This window comes from Akebia trifoliata, chromosome 15 (genome assembly GCF_017979445.1).
Source record: "Akebia trifoliata isolate Shusen 1 chromosome 15, ASM1797944v1, whole genome shotgun sequence".
Classification (NCBI taxonomy): domain Eukaryota; kingdom Viridiplantae; phylum Streptophyta; class Magnoliopsida; order Ranunculales; family Lardizabalaceae; genus Akebia; species Akebia trifoliata.
This window is the reverse complement of record NC_141389.1, coordinates 26,070,222-26,090,098: the sequence shown is the minus strand read 5'-3', so window position 1 is coordinate 26,090,098 and position 19,877 is coordinate 26,070,222. Positions and strand designations below refer to the sequence as shown.

At 35.7% G+C, this 19,877-nt stretch overlaps 2 protein-coding genes across 3 annotated transcripts; both read right to left on the bottom strand.

Moving 5' to 3' along the window:
• Positions 1–5,743: 5,743 nt before the first annotated feature.
• Positions 5,744–14,200, bottom strand: LOC147384839 (superoxide dismutase [Cu-Zn], chloroplastic-like). 2 transcript variants are annotated; one of them, XM_086425729.1, is made up of 8 exons: positions 13,757–14,198; positions 13,589–13,650; positions 13,468–13,507; positions 13,277–13,372; positions 13,154–13,185; positions 12,256–12,331; positions 12,043–12,096; positions 5,744–6,002 (listed from the first exon to the last, which is right to left on the bottom strand). In XM_086425729.1, exons 1-8 carry the CDS (start codon positions 14,025–14,027, stop codon positions 5,977–5,979), a joined length of 657 nt encoding a protein of 218 aa, XP_086281855.1. In that variant the 5' UTR covers positions 14,028–14,198; the 3' UTR covers positions 5,744–5,976. The 2 variants fall into 2 exon arrangements, with proteins under 2 accessions (XP_086281855.1, XP_086281854.1); XM_086425728.1 differs by lacking the exon at positions 5,744–6,002 and adding an exon at positions 6,039–7,287 and having other exon boundaries at positions 13,757–14,200.
• Positions 14,201–17,085: 2,885 nt separating this feature from the next.
• Positions 17,086–19,600, bottom strand: FRU (FER-like regulator of iron uptake). The gene is made up of 4 exons (XM_086426155.1): positions 18,860–19,600; positions 17,751–17,951; positions 17,485–17,658; positions 17,086–17,394 (listed from the first exon to the last, which is right to left on the bottom strand). Exons 1-4 carry the CDS (start codon positions 19,322–19,324, stop codon positions 17,299–17,301), a joined length of 936 nt encoding a protein of 311 aa, XP_086282281.1. The 5' UTR covers positions 19,325–19,600; the 3' UTR covers positions 17,086–17,298.
• Between the last annotated feature and the right edge of the window lie 277 nt (positions 19,601–19,877).

Sequence of the window (19,877 nt, the reverse complement as noted above, 5' to 3'; positions counted from 1 at the left end):
AGAAGAAGAAAGAGAGAAGAAAAAAAAAAGAAAGAGAGAAAAAAGAAGAGAGATCGGAGAATGACTGTGCATGAGATTCAGTGGAGAAGACGCAGAGGTGTTGGATATATATATATATATATATATGGGAAATGTTCAGCACCCTAAGTTTTACCACACACTTTAACAAACGTTTTTTGTCCTACATAGGTTAGAAATTTTGGAATGGGCTGATTTTTGGTGAGGATGATCTCTATGATTAGAAGATCATCCTCCCCAAAAATCAGCCCATTCCGAAATGTTTAGCCCCATGTTTACAAGTTGAAAATTTGTGGACCGTCCATTTTTTGTAAATCATTTTTGATGGGGTTAGAAGTTTTGGAATGAGCTGATTTTTGGTGAGGATGATCTCCTCAGCATAGAGATCATCCTCACCAAAAACCAGCTCATTTCGAAACTTCTAACCCATGTAGGACAAAACGCGTTTGTTAAAGTGTGTGGTAAAACTTAGGGTGCCGAACGGGACCCTATATATATATATATATAGGGAGCGGTTCGACAGCCCTAAAGTTTGCCAAGTTTGGTGCCAAACATTTTTTGTAAATCACTTTTGATTGGGTTAGAAGCTTTGGAATGAGCTGATTTTTTGTGAGGATGATCTCCATAGAGATCATCCTCACAAAAAATCAGCTCATTCCAAAGCTTCTAACCCATATTTTGAAAAATGTTTGGCACTAAACTTGGCAAACTTTAGGGCTGCCGAACTGTCCCATATATATATATGGGGGCGTTCAAGGGCCAACTTTTTGGCAAAACATGGGTTAGAGGTTTTGGAATGGGCTGATTTTTGGTAAGGATGATCTCTACGGTGAGGAGATTATCATCACCAAAAATCAGCCCATTCCAAAACCTCTAACCCATGTTTTGAAAAATGTTTTGCCAAAAAGTTTACTAAAAAGTTGGCCCTTGAACGCCACCCTATATATATATATATATGGGTAGCGTTATTTGGCCAACAATTTGGCAAAACATTTTGGCAAACACATTTTTCAAAACATGGGTTAGAGGTCTTGGACTGGGCTGATTTTTGGTGAGGATGATCTCTATGGTGAGGATATCATCATCACCAAAAATCAGCCCATTCCAAAACTTCTAACCCCATCAAAAATGATTTACAAAAAATGGACGGTTCACGATTTTTCAACTTGTAAACTGGGGCTAGAAGTTTTGGAATGAGCTGATTTTTGGTGAGGATGATCTCCTCACCGTAGAGATCATCCTCACCAAAAATCAGCCCATTCCAAGACCTCTAACCCATGTTTTGAAAAAGTGTTTGCCAAAATTTTGCCAAACTGTTGGCCAAATAACGGGACCTTTTATATATATATATAGGGTCGGGTTCCTGCAACACACATTGCAATACACATATAGACAACGTGTTTGTCTTATATGGGCAAAAATGTTTGGAATGGGCTGATTTTTTGTGAGGATGATCTCTGTGATGAGGGGATCATCCTGGCAAAAAATCATCCCATTCCAAAACTTGTAACCCCATCAAAATTGATTTACAAAAATTGGACGGTCTATAATTTTTCAATAAAAATTGGACGGTCTAGAAGTTTCATAATGAGCTGATTTTTGGCAAAGATGATCTCCTCACCACAGAGATCATCCTCACAAAAAATCAGCCCATTCCAAACATTTTTTCCCATATAAGACAAAACACGTTGTCTATATGTGTGTTGAAATGGTTGTCGTTTGAACCTGACCTATATATATATGGGGAAATGTTCAGCACCCTAAGTTTTACCACACACTTTAACAAACGTTTTTTTGTCCTACATGGGTTAGAAGTTTTGGAATGGGCTGATTTTTGGTGAGAATGATCTCTATGATTAGAAGATCATCCTCCCCAAAAATCAGCCCATTCCGAAATGTTTAGCCCCATGTTTACAAGTTGAAAAATTGTGGACCGTCCATTTTTTGTAAATCATTTTTGATGGGGTTAGAAGTTTTGGAATGAGCTGATTTTTGGTGAGGATGATCTCCTCACCATAGAGATCATCCTCACCAAAAATCAGCCCATTCCGAAACTTCTAACCCATGTAGGACAAAACGCATTTGTTAAAGTGTGTGGTAAAACTTAGGGTGCCGAACGGGACCATATATATATATGGTCCCGTTCGGCACCCTAAGTTTTACCACACACTTTAACAAATGCGTTTTGTCCTACATGGGTTAGAAGTTTCGGAATGGGCTGATTTTTGGTGAGGATGATCTCTATGGTGAGGAGATCATCCTCACCAAAAATCAGCTCATTCCAAAACTTCTAACCCCATCAAAGATGGTTTACAAAAAATGGACGGTCCACGATTTTTCAACGTGTAAACATGGGGCTAAACATTTCGGAATGGGCTGATTTTTGGGGAGGATGATCTTCTAATCATAGAGATCATCCTCACCAAAAATCAGCCTATTCCAAAACTTTTAACCCATGTAGGACAAAAAACGTTTGTTAAAGTGTGTGGTAAAACTTAGGGTGCTGAACATTTCCCATATAGGGTCCCGTTCAGCACCCTAAGTTTTACCACACACTTTAGCAAACGTGTTTTGTCTTAGATGGGTTAGAAGTTTTGGAATGGGCTGATTTTTGGTGAGGATGATCTCTGTGATGAGGAGATCATCCTCACCAAAAATCAGCACATTCCAAAATTTCTAACCCCATAAAAAATGGTTTACAAAAAATGGATGGTCCACGAGTTTTCAACTTGTAAACATAGGGTTAGAAATTTCGGAATAAGTTGATTTTTGTTGAGGAGGATCTTCTAAGTTTTACCACTTATATGGGGAAATGTTCAGCACCCTAAGTTTTACCACACATTTTAACAAATATTTTTTGTCCTACATGGGTTATAAGTTTTGGATTGGGCTGATTTTTGGTGAGGATGATCTCTATGATTAGAAGATCATCCTCCCCAAAAATCAGCCCATTCCAAAATGTTTAGCCCCATGTTTACATGTTGAAAAATTGTGGACCGTCCATTTTTTGTAAATCATTTATGATGGGGTTAGAAGTTTTGGAATGAGCTGATTTTTGGTGAGGATGATCTCCTCACCATAGAGATCATCCTCACCAAAAATCAGCTCATTCCAAAACTTCTAACCCATGTAAGACAAAACACGTTTGTTAAAGTGTGTGGTAAAACTTAGGGTGCTGAACGGGACCTATATATATATATATATATATGGGTAGCGTTCAAGGGCAAACTTTTTAGCAAACTTTTTGGCAAAACATTTTTCAAAACATGGGTTAGAGGTTTTGGAATGGGCTGATTTTTGGTGAGGATGATCTCTACGGTGAGTAGATTATCCTCACCAAAAATCAGCCCATTCCAAAACTTCTAAACCATGTTTACCAGCTGAAAAATCGTGGACCGTCCATTTTTTGTAAACTGTTTTTGATGGGGTTAGAAGTTTTGGAATGGGCTGATTTTTGGTGATGATGATCTCCTCACCGTAGAGATCATCCTTGCCAAAAATCAGCCCATTCCAAAACCTCTAACTCATGTTTTGAAAAATGTTTTGCCAAAAAGTTTGCTAAAAAGTTGGCCATTGAACGCCCCCTATATATATGAGAAATGTTCAACACCCTAAGCTTTACCCTACATTTTAACAAACGTGTTTTGTCCTGCATGGGTTAGAAGTTTTGGAATGGGCTGATTTTTGGTGAGGACGATCTCTATGATTAGAAGATCATTCTCACAAAAAATTAGCCAATTCCGAAATTTTTAGCCCCATGTTTACAAGTTGAAAAATCGTGGACCGTCCATTTTTTGTAAACCATTTTTTATGGGGTTAGAAGTTTTGGAATGGGCTGATTTTTGGTGAGGATGATCTCTATGATTAGAAGATCATTCTCACCAAAAATTAGCCCATTCCGAAATTTTTAGCCCCATGTTTACAAGTTGAAAAATCGTGGACCATCCATTTTTTGTAAACCATTTTTTATGGGGTTAGAAGTTTTGGAATGGGCTGATTTTTGGTGAGGATGATCTCCTCACCATAGAGATCAACCTCACCAAAAATCAGCCCATTCCAAAACTTCTAACCCATGTAGGACAAAACACATTTGTTAGAGTGTAGGGTAAAGCTTAGGATGAGGAACGGGACCCATATATATATATGCTGAGGTTACACAGGGTATTTATTGCGATTCTCACAATTTTGACGTGAGATGTGCATATAACCATAGATGTGTTTCCTCGCAATACAAGTAAAAATCATCTACGATTATGTACGCATCTCCACGTCCGATTTGTGAGAATCACAGTTAATCCTGTGTCACCCCAGCATAACTCATATATATTTTAATTGATGTTGAAAGTGGTTTGAATGGTATTTACCAACCTAGTTAAATTGGATTGGTTGAGTCAAAATGGATTAAGTGGGTACCAATGTTAAAGGTGGCAGATTTTTATCGTGTGCCAAGATCGATCGAAATCATTTTTATTATTGCCACACCAACTTTTACTAACGCAGCACCAACTATAATCAATTCTTGGTGATTTACATAGGAATTGGCATGGCATTAGTAAAAGTTGATGGGGGCAATAGCAACTCTATTAAATTATAAACCCATGAAGATGGAGATCAGTAATAAGAAGGATGAACAACGTATTTTGCGGGAGAGAAGAAAAGAATTGTCAACCCTAAGAAAGTCAAGTGGAATTAGGTCGGCTATGATAGTCAAACGAGCTATTAAGATAAGATATATAACACTCGATCAATTGTGAACGAAGGAGGAAAATTTTAGGAAAGTCGGCTATATAAGAGTCAAAAGAGGCATTAAGATTAGATGATGAAGTCACTCTCTGGTCCACATTGTAAACTAAGGATTGATGATTGATGAGTCGACTAGCACTCATTTCCTTGTTAATTTCTCACAATTTTGCTTCTTGTGGGGGCTAGTTAACAGTCCATTTAAGGTTTAAAATGAATCAGGTTTAAGTTGGATATGTGCATATCCATATCCGATTCGGATCCAAATCCAACTTGGATCTTATTACCTAAAATCATATCCGAACCATATTATTTTCATTAGACTGGATTCCAACCGAATTTTTTGATTCGTGTCAATAGGGTTGGATAATTTTGGATCGTTCAACCTTTTATTTTTTGCTATATTTCTTTTATAATTTCTATATTATTATATGTTACTATTATAATTCATTTATTTTATAAGAATTCATGTTCCATTGAAATAGTAAATAAAATATATTTTCAAAAACATCAAGTTTTTAAAGTAATACATTTGGATCTAGGGCAGATAGAGGGACATATCTGTATCCAACTAGGGACAAGGGACATCAACCCATATTTTTATTCGGATCTACTCCTATAATCCAAACCCACTAAATTTGTATCACTTGGATAAAATCCGACCCATTTTATGCCCTAGATCCATCACCTGTTTTTGATACCATCTGTTTGATACAACAATAGGTCCCACCACCAAATTCCATGATTATCTTGGGATCAAGAGCATTCAAAAGGGCAGTGATATTTTTCGTCGAAGGTCATCCCAATGCCATAGAACCATCTTTTTTCAAAAGATTAATGATAGACTGACGCTTTCTGATGTGGCAGATCTTTTATCCTTGTGTATCTTGAAGAAAATAATCTATGGTTTTATGCATTGTCACGTCAGGGAGCATACAAAGAGCGCACAACTCTTTTAAAAAAATCAGATAAATAAATATAGTCATGGTCTAATGTTAATGCATTCAAGAGTCATAGTCAGGTCTTCAACATTCACAAAGCGAACATACTAATTCTTAACTTTATTGGGACGAGAGTATTTAAATCCACGATCGATGTCCATGCAAATTCCAACTACACACTTTTTTTTCCTGAATTTGGAAAGAACATCGAGCTCTCTATCTATATAATCAAATTGCAAAACAAAGCATGTAGTTACCATCTTTTAGAGTGAAGAGCTTAAACTGGAGTCAAGCCAACCACACCTGCATATCCACACGACGACCCATGATGAGAACACAACAAAGTCGAAGAATTCGGAAGGGGACGGGACGGGCGAGGATAGCTTGAGAACCCAAAAACCAAATATTCTCAAAGGTAAACTGACATCATAATTAATTGAAGAATAATGCTTAAGATTGTATTTCATATCGCACCTCCTGACGTGAAGTGTGTAGGAATCATAGATGTTTTCATCGAGATACAAGTCAAAAAGCATCTAAGGTTCCTACACACTTTTAGGTCAGGATGTGTGATATGAAGTACAATCTTGAGGTCACTCCAGCACGACTTTTAACTAAATAAAGAATAAAACTAAACCATATGTACAACAAGCTTTGTTAAGAGCTCACATTATATATTCATGACTAGCTGCCTCACAAAACAAACACACACACATATCCACATATTGATGCACACTTTCCCCATGAGAGACTTCTGCATTGCTACAAACTATGTAACAAGGACACGACAGTTTAGGATTTAAGCCATGTTGGTACACATCAACACATAGAACACGGAAAGCAGTGTTACCCTTTACTTTAATGTTCTATAAAAAATTCCTCGCGAAAGAGAGTTAGTATAATCCATCTTTCATAATCTAATTTATTTATTTGGTTAACACAATCATGATTTGATATTAGAAATCTTCTTTTCTAAAAGTAGGTTGATGTGATCATGGGCATCGTCACCATTATGAGTAGTTGTTGCCAAGTTGGGCATCATCACCATTACTGCTCCAAGCCTACAACTTGAGGGGCAGTGTTGAAGATATGAAATGTGGATTGCATACTTGGTTGCTCCTCTGTATTAAAAAGCGTAGTTCTATACAATAATATATCCAATTCAATTAAAGTATTTTCTTACAACAAGTGAATTATAATCTTTCTCAGTAAGGACAAGCTTATATATAAGCAATAAAACACATAATCCTTAAAATTTCTCACTTTTCTCTCCCATCCACCATAGATCTCTACCCTTTACACCTAAAATCTCTCACATATATTTTACTTGTATTAAGAGTATTATTATTTCCTTATAAGAGAGTTATATTGTTTGCTAAGAAAACATTTCCACGAGAAAATCACACCATAACTTTTCATATTGCTCTGACTCTGAGATTATCAACTGCATCAACATGGTAATTTACCCATTTTGAATATCTAAAGGAAGTCTCCTTGAATTAACAAATGTTTCCACTCTTCATTTATCCATTTGTTGTCCCTTGGAATTATCTCAGAAGTTGACAAAAGTTAAGAAATGCCCGAAGATCTAAAACCAATACCAAAATCAACTTCATGAATTGCACTAGCTACTCAAGCATTAGTAAAGCAAAATGGTACCTATTGACTAACAAAATAAAGATCATAAAAAATTAAAACAGTTATGAATCTATTGGCAAAGGGCTGCAATGCAAAACAAATATTCAAGAGTTGTTAAAGTATACCACAACACAAGTTTGACATCAATTAGATCTACTTCATAAGTTTTGTCCAATTGTTTGTGTAGACACCCCAATTTGTCTGGACCGAGCCTGAGAGCTATCGAAATCCAGTAAACTGAAGCCCGATTCAAAATTTTCAATTTAATCTAGTGGGGCCCACCACAATGGAGCCTAACTCTTCAAATAGTGTTTTAAAAGCTTAAAACAAAGCTAGGGCGATGGTCACCCATGGCCTAGGTTGATTTTCATTCGGGCCTTGGGTCACTTATGGCCCTAGGAAAGTTTGCACTAAGCCTTAAGTGAGTCATCGACTCATGCATTTTTACACGGAACTTCATTCACCCAAGGCCCATTCGATTAGGCAGTTTTGTTGGGGATCAGTGCACTTGAGTGCTCTAGATTTGCTTAGGAAAATTACCCCTTAATCCCTCTCTTAATTATTTTTTCCTCAATAAAGTCCAACTACTTGCCAATTTTACTCATGCATCAAATCTTCATTAATTTTGCAACCTTAGTCTGTTGGAAATTGTATTCTTTTTCTACTCTTGACTTTTAGTCACCCTTGGTCCTCACAAATAGATAATTACCCCCTTGCCCTCATTTTGTTGAGACACAATTAAGGTAGATTGACCTTTAAGCCCATCGTTTTGATCCTTAATTTAAGGCTTTATTTTCTAAATTCAATACAAATTGACCAAAAGTAAGGGACCTTGACTCCTTTGATTACCCACAAGAAATCTCTAGAACCTCTAAACCTTTTACTTTTCTACCCTCAAGTTTTTAGGAGCCTAGCTTACTGTAATTGTCCTAATTTTCTATCACAAATTACATGTCATTGCTACTAGGTTCTCTAGAGTTTGACTAAATTCAAGAGATTTGGACACTACTTACCCTCCCAATAGGATTCTCCAAAACCTTATGAACTATTACACCTCATTCTTTGATGATAATGATTGGTAAGACTTAAGAAGAGTGCAAAGACCGCCAATAATAAGTTGTTTGAGGGCATTTGAAGTCATTCATTGAGGTTTTATTGGGAATACTTTGAAGTTAAGGAAATTAGACACTTATATCCCTAAGGGTCTCTTTCGAGCCTAAAAAAGAGAGCCATCCCAGGCAAAAGAAAGGCAAGTTTGGGTCCCAAAATTATGTCAAAATCCTTTCTTAGAAACTTTCTAAAGAGACAAAATTTTGTCTAATTGTTCACTTATACACCGTAGAAGCCTATAATAAGGAGGAAAAAGGAAAGTTAAAGAAGACAAAGGTGGGGTGTAGGATCTATATTTATGTAATTTAACCCCTAAATTCCCCCTTCTATCTATGCTTTTCTTTACTTTCTTTACTTTAATGCACTTTTAATTCCTAACAATGTAAATGTAGTTATTTGCTTTTGTTTCCAAATGGCATATGGAAGAGAGAATAAGTCTTCACAATGTGAAGCAATCTCCATTTTTTAAGTCCATAATAAACTCTTCAAGAGTATTTAATTTCATATTAATTTATTTTAAATTCTTTCAATTCCAAGCACTTTAAATTCCCAGTTTAGTTTTTTTCTTGTAAATGGCTTAAAGAAGATAAGGTCTTCACTATGTGAAACAATCCCCCTTTTGTAAGTACATATTATAAGTTCTTTCATGGAGCATAGAATGCATAAACCTTAGCACACACCACCTTTCTTTTATTTTAAAAAATTGAGAGTCAAAAGTGTAGATATATATGTTAACACTCTAAGCCAACAAAAACAGTCTCTAGTGGACATAATTTCATGCATTAGGTGAAAATTCCTTCAAGGATATGTTTCATCCATGTCCTTAGAACCTAACCAACAAAAATATACTCCGAAGCAAGTAAATAAATAGATAGGAAGTGTTTGAGGTCCAGAAAGGTGAAATCTAAGTAGATTTACACAAAAACCTCAAGCCCACAAAAAATTCCAATAAGCATGTATTTTCATACATGGCTTGCTCATTGACTTCTTTGGCAAGTTTGGAGATTGAACTATACTTTGTTTAATTATTAAATACTCTAACATCTCCTCTAGCTTTAAAAAAATTAGTTTTCACTTCACTTTTGATCAATATTTGGTACTCACCTACTTGGTGGGTGAGATAAAGAGCCTAACACCTTCCTTGTCTCATAACCGAACCTCCTTACCCTCAACCCCTTAGGTTGAATCAGATTTGAGTCACTATAAACTCAAAAATCAGATTTTAAAAACTCATTTTATGGTGTCCATTCACACCTTAACTCTATAAATGACGGCGACTCCTAAACCCACGTAAATGAGGTCAAATCCATTAAACCTCTAATATCTACAATTTGAATATGGTTATTATCATTTGTAAATACATGAGGTTTTGACTTCATCTCCGTAGGTTTATGAGTCGCTACCATTCAAAGAGTTGAGGTGTGAATGGACACCATAAAAGATGCTTTTAAATTCATTTTTTCAAGCAAATAGTGACTTAAATCTGGTCTTCACCTAGAAGTAATGGGTAAGGAGGTTTAGTTGTGCAACAAGGAAGGTCATCTTGTCTCAACCACCAAGTTGGTACTTACCAAAGGATTGTCAAAAGTGAAGTAGAAAACTAATTTTGTAGTTTTTTTGAAGTTAGAAAAGGTAGTAAGCACTTAAAAATTACACGAAATATAATCAAACCTCTAAACTTGCAAATGAAATCAATGAACAAGCTATAGAAAAAATTTCATACTTGCTGAAATTTTTTGTAAACTTGAAGTTTTTGTATAAATCTAATTAGATTTCACCTTTTGGTTCTCAAGCATGAATTACATGAATATGTACTCCTTTACGAGTATTTTTGTTAGTGGAACTTTAAAGACATGTCCATCAATTGGATAAATCTTTATGGGAGTTTACACCTTATGCATGAAGATGTGTCATCTAGGGATTGTCGTTGTTGGTTTCGAGTTTTAAGGATAAATCTAGGTAGCTTTACACTATTGATTCATAACCATTTTGGAAAATAAAAGTAGTAGTGTGTGCTAATGTGTATGCATGACAATGTTCCATTGAAACTTATTCCTGAATTTAAAAAGGAGAGATTACTTCACGTGGTGAAGGTTTATTCTCTTCCTACTTATGCCATTAAAGAAAGAAACTAAACTTTAGAATTTAAATTGCTTGAAAACTAAAGGGAATAAAGACAACTTGTTATGAAATTAAATACTCTTAGAAAAGTTTATTATGAACTTAGAAAATGAAGATTACTCACATAGTGAAGACTTACTTTCTTTCACTTTATGCCATTGAAAATAAAACAACTACATCACATTGCAACAATTTAAATGTACATAAAAGTAAAGAAAGAAAAATAAAAAATAAAAGTGTCTTCCCCACTTTGGACTTCATTTCTTCTTCTTTCTCCTTTCTTTTGCTCTAAGCTTCTAGGATTAGTAAGAACTCAATTGGACAAAATTTTGTTCCTTAAGAAGACTTCAAGAAAGAATTTTGGGACTCTAATTTGCCTCCCCCTTTGTCTTGAATGAGTCCTCTATATATAGGCTATATGAAAATCTTTGGGATAGAAGAGTCCAATTTCCTTAACTCTAAAATATTCCAAAAAATACCTCAATGAATGATTTCAAATACCCTCCAACAACTTGTCCTTGATGGTCTTTGCAACTCTTTGAATTTTACTAATCATAATCATCAAAGGATAGAGGTGTCAAAGCATTCGCTAAACTCTTAACAACAATATGGTAGAAGTGTAAAAGACCTAGAGACTACTTCTTGTAGGTGGGCAAAATAATCAAAGACCTTTTATTCTAGTCAATTTACATGGAATTTAGTAGACTGGACCTTGCATTAAGGATGGGAATAATGGGCTTAAAAGTCAATCTCCCTAATTTACTCTCAACAAATTAGGAGTAGAAGAGTAATTGACTATTTGTAGGAACCAAAGGTTGACCAAGAATCAAGATTAGAAGACTTGAACAATTCCTAGAAAACCAAGGTCGCAAAATTAGAAAATGCTTAATGCATAGGGAAAATGAGAAACTTGGGAGATTTTCTTAAGGAATAAGCAATTAAGAAAGGGATTAAAGAAACAATTTCCTTACGTAAATCTTGAGCACTCAAGTGCACTGACAATTGTCTAAACAACTTAGCCATAGGTAAGTGAGGGCCAAGGCAAAATTGGCTTGTATATTAGCTGAGTGAAGGCCAAGGCAAAAGATAACCTGAACATTAAGTAGGTAAAAGCCAAAACAAAATTCCTCTAACATTAGGTGACTAATGGCCAAAGTAGGTATAAGCTTGACCGTTGGTTACTCAAAGCCAGGCTTAAATGAATTTTAAAAATCTTTTGATATACTTGCTTAAGCATGGAGTGAGTCCCACTTGATTGATTGAAATTCTCTTGTGTCCACCCTACTCACTAAATTTCGATTGAGCTCTCGGGCTCGACTTGGGAAAATTGGGGTGTCTCCATTATCAAAGCTGATGATGAAATGATTACAACAAAGCTTAATCATTGAAATTTCATATGTCGAATGTAAAAAATTTGCAACTCAAAGAACAAAAAAATTAAGCTTGAAAGGTAGTGTGAATAAGTAATGCGTACCACATGCCAATCTTCCTCCTGCATTGCCTGTGGTAAGACTAAGTTCATGTCCTCCTGCAGGTGGTAAAAATCAAAGTTAGATGATACTGGAAAACAAAGCAAAACAAGAGATAAAGAAAATATAGTTGATATATATAAATATCTACCAATTACATCTAAAGTATGATCAAATGACATGTATCTTAGTTGAAGCTAGTGAATATGAATCTTTACCCTTTCCAAGGTCATCCACAAGTTCATGAACCACTAGGGCTCTTCCAACTACCGCATTGGGACCACTCAAAGGTATCTACATATTTCAAGAAAAAGAAAATAAAGTTAACATTCAAAGATCCTACAAAGAATACCAAGAATGAAATCTTAAGCCAGACACAAGTTGTTATTGGACAACATTGATCTACTAGGTACAATATCATCATAAACTTGAGAAAAAAGAAATAACAATTGCACACAAAATGTACAAGAAATTTACATGGTACAACACTAAGGACCAAGTCCAAGGTGGTGGAAATCAAGATATTCTGTCGTATGAAAATTTAAAGAACCAGCCCTAAAACATGCTCAAATAGTCTCAAACCCCTATTTCACCATCCCTCCATCCTATAAAAGCAATTATTTCGAGGGGCATTGGGCCTCCTTCATTTTTATGGGGCTAAGTGCATACGTGGGATAGAATTTGAATCCATAAATAACATAAAAATAATAATAACAATAATAATCTATCTATATGATAAAACAAAAAGGTGGACCTGATTCTCTTTATCCTTCACATAAAGAGGGATGGGAGTTAATTTCCTCATGAATATTGAGGACAACTTTAACTTTTTTGTCTTCCTCTTCTCTTACTTTCCAAGAATACCCTCTAACTTTATTGCATTTCCTTTAGTACCATTTTTCCAATAATACCCCTCCAATTTCCTCTTCTCCCCCTTTTCCTATAATAACACTTCAACTTTATTATTTTTCCTCTTTTACCCCCTTAACCTCAAAGAGGACACCTACGCACCAGCAAACTACGGGCAAACTCTAGTATTGATAATAATAAAACAATAATAATGATACTAAATGATCAAAATATACTCAAAAACTGAATTCAAGATTCATGCAATACCTGTTTATCAACGATTGTTGCCTCGGCCACTCCTATATTATACCAAAACAATAACAAATTCAGCAAATTCACAAATGAAAATATCAGGAACAACTCCAATTAGGATTCAAAAAAGCAAATCACCATCGGCATTGGCAACTATGTTTCCCAGGTCACCCGCATGGCGGACTTCATCGTCAGGAGCACCGTGTGTCATCCCATTAGGATTAAAATGGGCCCCTAATACACAATACAACTAAATTACTAACCTACATTACTACATTCCAATCTTAAAAACAATTCTAAACAGATAATAACCCAAAATCGAAATCAACCTGTCGATATACACCCATTGGTAGTATCACCATACTCATGCTGAAAAACATAAATAAATTACAAAATTAGCTAAAAAATCCACTAAGGATTATTTTTTATCAGAAATTATAGAGAACTTACGAGATGGAAACCATGGGGTCCAGGAGTAAGCCCCGTAATTCGAACATTCACAGATGTAGGGCCTATTATCAGTGGAAATTGAAGTAAATTAAGCACACACACACACACAAAAAAAAAAAAAAACAAACCCATTGTAGAACAGAGGAGGAGGAGAATGGGTTTACAGACCATCATCTTCTTGAGTCAAGGTGACGACGCCTTCGACCTTGGAATTTCCCTTGAGGACTGCAACAGCTTTCTTTGTTGCGGAGAAGATGGTGAGAGATTTAGGGGAAATGGCGAGTTTTAAGGATTGGCGAGGGAATTTGAGGGAAGACCCATGGAAGGATGATTGGAGGGTAGGTTTAGGGTGAGGTAAGGAGGAAGTGAAGAAGGGTTGAGAAGCAGAGGCAAAGAGGACAGTTTGGGCTGCCATGGCTGCCAGTACTACAGCTTGCATTGTTATAGGGATTATGAGATGGAAATGGAGATTAGTAGATAAGGTGGTGGTGATGTGTGTGTGGTGACACACAGAGCAAATGAACCTTTAAGAACTCTCGAAGCTTCTCAATTTCTCTCTCTATAAAAATTGGTTTGTACTTTGTGGTCAACGGGTGGACTGATCGAAGAGGAGGGAGAAGCGACAGAGAGAGGGTAAAAAGGTCAAATAATTCTTTCAGAGAGCTTACATAGCCATACCAACTTTTACTAAGAGCACATCCCCAAGATGTGTGCTAATTTGGGGTGCACATTGGATCAGGCCTAACCGTGAACCGAACCGGAACAAGATATTTTGAATTGGTTTGAATCGATTTCCTAGCTCATCGGTCTGGATCTGATTTACTATGTTGAAAAACCAATTGATTCGGTTCGGTTCAGGAAATCCTAGAACCGTACTTTGAAAAGATCATTTATGTTATTAAGTAGATAATTAAGATTATAGAGATATTAACATAATATTAGCAATGTCATTTTATTTGTTGCGTCTTTTGACTGAAATCATTGATGATCGTGGGTTTTTTAACTGTAAGATTTGATAATTAATATCTTGATATCTATTTTAAGAGATCCGAGAACATAACCAAATCAAATCAAGATTGGTTTGGGTTGGTTCAGTTCTAAAGGGTAGTTAATTCGATTTTGAATATATAGAACTGATTAAGTTCAATTTGATTCTAATTTTGCCTTCAATCTGAACAAAATCGAATCGTGTGCACCCCTAGACTGTTAATTCTTGAGTGATTGAATCCAAATTGGGGTGTTCTTAACAAAAGTTGGTGTGGCAATAGAATCTTTCTTTATTTTAATGGTGATTTAAATTTTAGATATGCCCCTCCGTGTCTTGAGTGAATATTTGAGACACCCTTGTGTTTTCAAAATGATGATGTCTCTTGACCTCAGTCTCTTTCGAAAGACTTTCATACAATGACCTAAATGTCCTCATTTCAATCTTGAGTCCAAAACCCTTGATGATAATCTTCTCTCAAGCAAAGTCATCTTCAAGCGCTTCAAACTTTTGGGTAAATTATTTTAACCTATTTGACTGCGCCTTCAATCCATCAACTTCAACTTCATCCAATTCTAATTTGATCTCCAGCCAATTTTAGAAATCTTTTATTGTTCTATCCATAATCATTGTCTTTTACATTGCCAAGTCAATTTAATAGATTCTAATACTGGGTGGTTTGAATCTTGAACAAATTGAAACCCAAATTGATAGGATTAGGAATTGATGCACGCATATAGTGTCAAAGATATTAAATGTCTCTCAAAAATTTGTTTTCTTAACTTTTGCAATCTTTAATGTAATAGTCAAGTTACCCGAGCGAAACCACTAGTATATGAGCCAAAAATTTATATTAGTGAGAATTGACGTATATAATGGATTTTAATTCGATATCCAAACCAAATCAAGCCCCGACTTCAACCCTAGGTTGTGAGGGTGATACTTGTCGGGCAGCTGTTTGTTGGATTGAAACCAATCCTAATTTCTCACGTCTTTTCCCTCTCTTTCTCCATCTATGTTCTCTTGGGGAACTCGATAATAGTTAGAAAATGTGAATTAGGGAGGTTCATGGGACAATCATTATAAAAAAAAAAATGAATGGTGGATTGACTCTAGACCAAATCTTCATTTAAAAAAACAAAAGAACTTTCTTTTTTGTTTTTCCCCTCTTTTCTCTCTATTCTCTACCTTGATTTATAATTTTTTCATATTCATTGTAGTGGACAAATCTCGAGGGGATACACGACGGACCCTTTAGTGAAAACTTGGCCCTTGTCAATGCCATCTAATCGCACAACCCCTTGTGACACCCAATGTTGGGTACCCTATGATGACTTCCAACTCCAACTTCTATGAACACCAAACATTGTAGTTCATTTTAGGAGTTGCTACCATGGTTTTAAATCTCGCCTAAGATTGAGGCGACTCGTTTGGTACATCTCGGTATTGTCCACCAATGACATGGATAGACAAGTCAATGTATCGGGCGAGATTTAAAACTCATGTTCATTTTTCTCATTGTTGAATGAGATGTCTCAAATGCATCGGAAAAGTCATCCGAGACAACTAAGTCTCATGCATGGATGATACGAGATGTCAAAACGAGTTTTAAAGCCATGGTTGCTACTACCTTTCAATACTCCAACTCCACCAACTGTAGGTTCCAAACAAACCCTTAAGAAAACAGGGTCTAATTGCAACATGTGCTTGGGCTGTGATTGGGCTTTGTTTTATAGGCCTGGTTAGATTTTCCAATCTAATTTTAGGCCCACTACTTAAATGGATCAAATATGTGCTTAACAACCATCTCTGTGTCCTGGCCCAGAAGAAGTTGGGCCTCAAGAAGCCACAAGCCGAATGAGATTCATCATTTATGAGAATTTCTATTAACACCCCATCTTTTATTTATAACACCCCAATCTATATATAAAAACTGCTTAATTTCAACAGGATTGGCTAGTTATAAGTAAAATTTGGTGTGCCAATAGAATCTCTCTTATTTATGCAAACACATGTTTAAGATAAATCAATGATTTTATAAATAACTTTCTCAACATGAAGAGAACTTTATTGGAACCCAAACGTTTTATAGAACACACCAATTCCTAAAATTATATGAAACAATCTGACAACAGCCAATCTTCGATTTCTTACTCTTTCTCACTCTCACTCTCACAGTCTTAACCAATCAAGTAGCGATTCTCACCCGTAGAGAAACCCAAGTCAAATAGCTTCTTCAGAGAAGAAATGGAAAGCGACACGGTTCATCAAAAAAAAAAAAAATTGGTTATGCCATAGATACCATATTTAATTTCATTATCTGGTGTATATTATAAAAATATTGATATGGCAATGTAAGGTTTCTTTATTAAATCTCTTTTACCTTTTAGCAATTTAATAAAATTTGGTTGACTTAAGATAGAATTAATACAGGTTGGTCACCATCCTTATCATCACTTGGAACAATTTGGATTCATGAGGAGAACAAATGATATAAAATTAAATAAAACAATTACCAAAACCTTATAGATTGATAATTTATTACAACTATAATACTTATTTATGCCTCATAAAGTCTCATATTATTCCTTCATTTAAAAAGGCCTCAAACTTCAAGTTTAGCTACAATCAGTAGATCAACACCTATCATTTAGCAATAAATCGGAATAAAACATTGTTGGATTGGTTGAGTAGAGACATGAGAGATGAAAGTGAAGTTAGGAAGCTATAGTGTTTTAAACTCAAATCCTTGCTTTAGAAGAGCTCCACTCATCCATAATTTCAAGGTTGATAAGTTCACATCCTCCCCACATTCTTGAACCTGTTTATATTAAAACAATGTTAATTAATTTCAATAAAACATCAAATGAGGAAGAAGAAGAAGAAGAATCAATTAATTACACGGGCTTACGTCTATAGTAAATGTTAGTATGGATCTCTCTGAAATTGTGGTGAAGTTCGAGCTTTTAATGTCGAAGGACGATAAGGAATCAAGGGCCTTGTAAAGAGCTACTGCCACCCCTTCTCCATTTTTGCAAACCAATCTCACATAGAACTCTCTTTCCTCCACTTGAAACACATCCATCTATAAAACAAGGCAATTTTATGCACCTTAATATATAGATATAAAAAAGGTGGTACTCAGTAATTCTGTAAGTATTTGATATCTCTATATACCTGAATTATTTTCATGCCAATTTGGTACTTATTGTTTGCAATATGAGTGTTCTTCGGATTTTCGAAGGAACATTGAAACCTTCCTGATACGCCTTTTTGCGATGATTCAAGTCCTGCTATTTCAGATTTTAGCTTCTTAGCTTGCATTTGCAACTCTTGCAAGTATGACACAGCATCTCCTATGATTGACGCCTTATCCATCTGTATATCGGAAAGAAAAATAGATTAAAAATTATTGCTAGGAAATAAGGAATAGGGTAGATTTTTAATAGATTACAAAGGGATAGCTTGGTGGTGGTAAATAATTTTGGTAACATTTAAAAAAAAGAACTTATATTGTCATTCCAACTTTTCTTATAACACACTAATTCATGAAATCATGTCCAACCAGGGGCAGAGCCAGGATTTTGCCCACATTTTTTGTGTGCTTATCGAGGGTATCCCCACCCTTTGGGTGAGACTAATCTCATGGGCGCACCCCCCCCCCAAAAGTCCTACGTGCAATTGGTTGAGTTAGGTCAACAGACCCTGGAGGGTGGTCCCAAGGAATTCATTGCTTTGTGGGATTTCGAACACTTGAGCTACCCTTTTTGAGGAGCTTATCAGGGCTCGGTTTGCCACTAGGCCAATCCCTTGGGGTTAAGATTTTGCCCACATGAGGGCAACTAAGAGGGAAATTATTTTGTAGGGGAAACTAAGAGTGATTTTTTTTAGCAGATTGTTTTACAAGCTACTGTTATCTATTGTAATAGCTAAATAAATCCTTAATTCGAAAATCTTATTAGGGCAAGTGCCCTCACTGAAAATCTGCCTGGAACACACCAAATATGCTTTGTGTATTTATATATATATAATGATTTTCTGCACTCCAGTCAACAATTTTTTTTGATAAAGAAAAGTTTTGTGGCAATATAAACTCTCTTTTGTTAATGATCCTGACCTCAATCATACTAGAACCACTCCACTTCAAGTTGTTATACACCAATTTTGTGAAATAAAACATGTTATATGACACACATTGATATATTAATTCAACTATAAGTGGCCTTTTCACGGATCAACAATGTGTATATTAGAGGTACTTAGAGCAAAAGGTTGGACGAACATACCTTTGTTATGTTAGGAACCAAGGAGCGCAACGAGTAGAGCTTCTCCTTCATTCGACCTCTCCTCCTTCGCTCCGAGATCAATGTTCTTGAACGACGCATCCCTGTCCCTTTTGTTGGTGTAGTTGTTGTAGTCCCCGAGGAGTCGTCCCCCTCATTTTCTTCATCACCACCTCTCTCAATTTCTCCCCCAAATGGTGGTAAAGGATTAAGACTCAAGTTAGGATTAGAATTACTTGCGGAGTTGATTTCGAACATGCTTTGTGGGGTGGAGCAAAACTGGTTTTCGACCATTCCGGCACTAAACATAAGCGCACCATCAAAATTTTGACTATATTTGTCAATTGGATCAGCATTTTCTCCTCGAATTAGATCGATGAATTGTTCGAAGCTGTCATCGTTCATAAAATCATGAAATCCGAAGTCGATAAAGTCTGCTTGAGATGTTTGGAATGCTTGACCTTGCATTGTTCCGGGTGTAAACGACACACGAGGATGACCAGAATTTAGGGGATTACATTCTATTAATATAGGGTGAATAAGGTTGTCCTAACCTGGTGTGAACGGAATCAAATTGGGGTATCTGATGTTGATTTGTTTATATTTTAAACATATATTATTAAATTGTAAACCAAGAATTTTACATTATTTTTTGTTCTATAAACTGGTAATCCAAGGTGGATACCTAATTAACAGTGTTGCCACAATTAGTAAAGAAGATTGTTAACGAAGAGATAAGAGAGCAGTACTGCTCTAGATGCTTTTGGTAATTATTTGCAAATTTTTGCCAAATTACCATGTATTTGAGCAGTTGGTAGTCTTATTAAAAGGGCATATTTTATGGGTATGATTTCCATTATCACTAGACCTACCACTTTTTATCAATCCATAAGGTTATATTACCATTCAAAATTTCCAACTCCAAATATTTCCGATAACTAAGATCGGAATAACAACAAATCTTTATCCCAATAATTTACGGTTGGCTAAACGAATTATATTCCTTCATTAACCTCGAGGG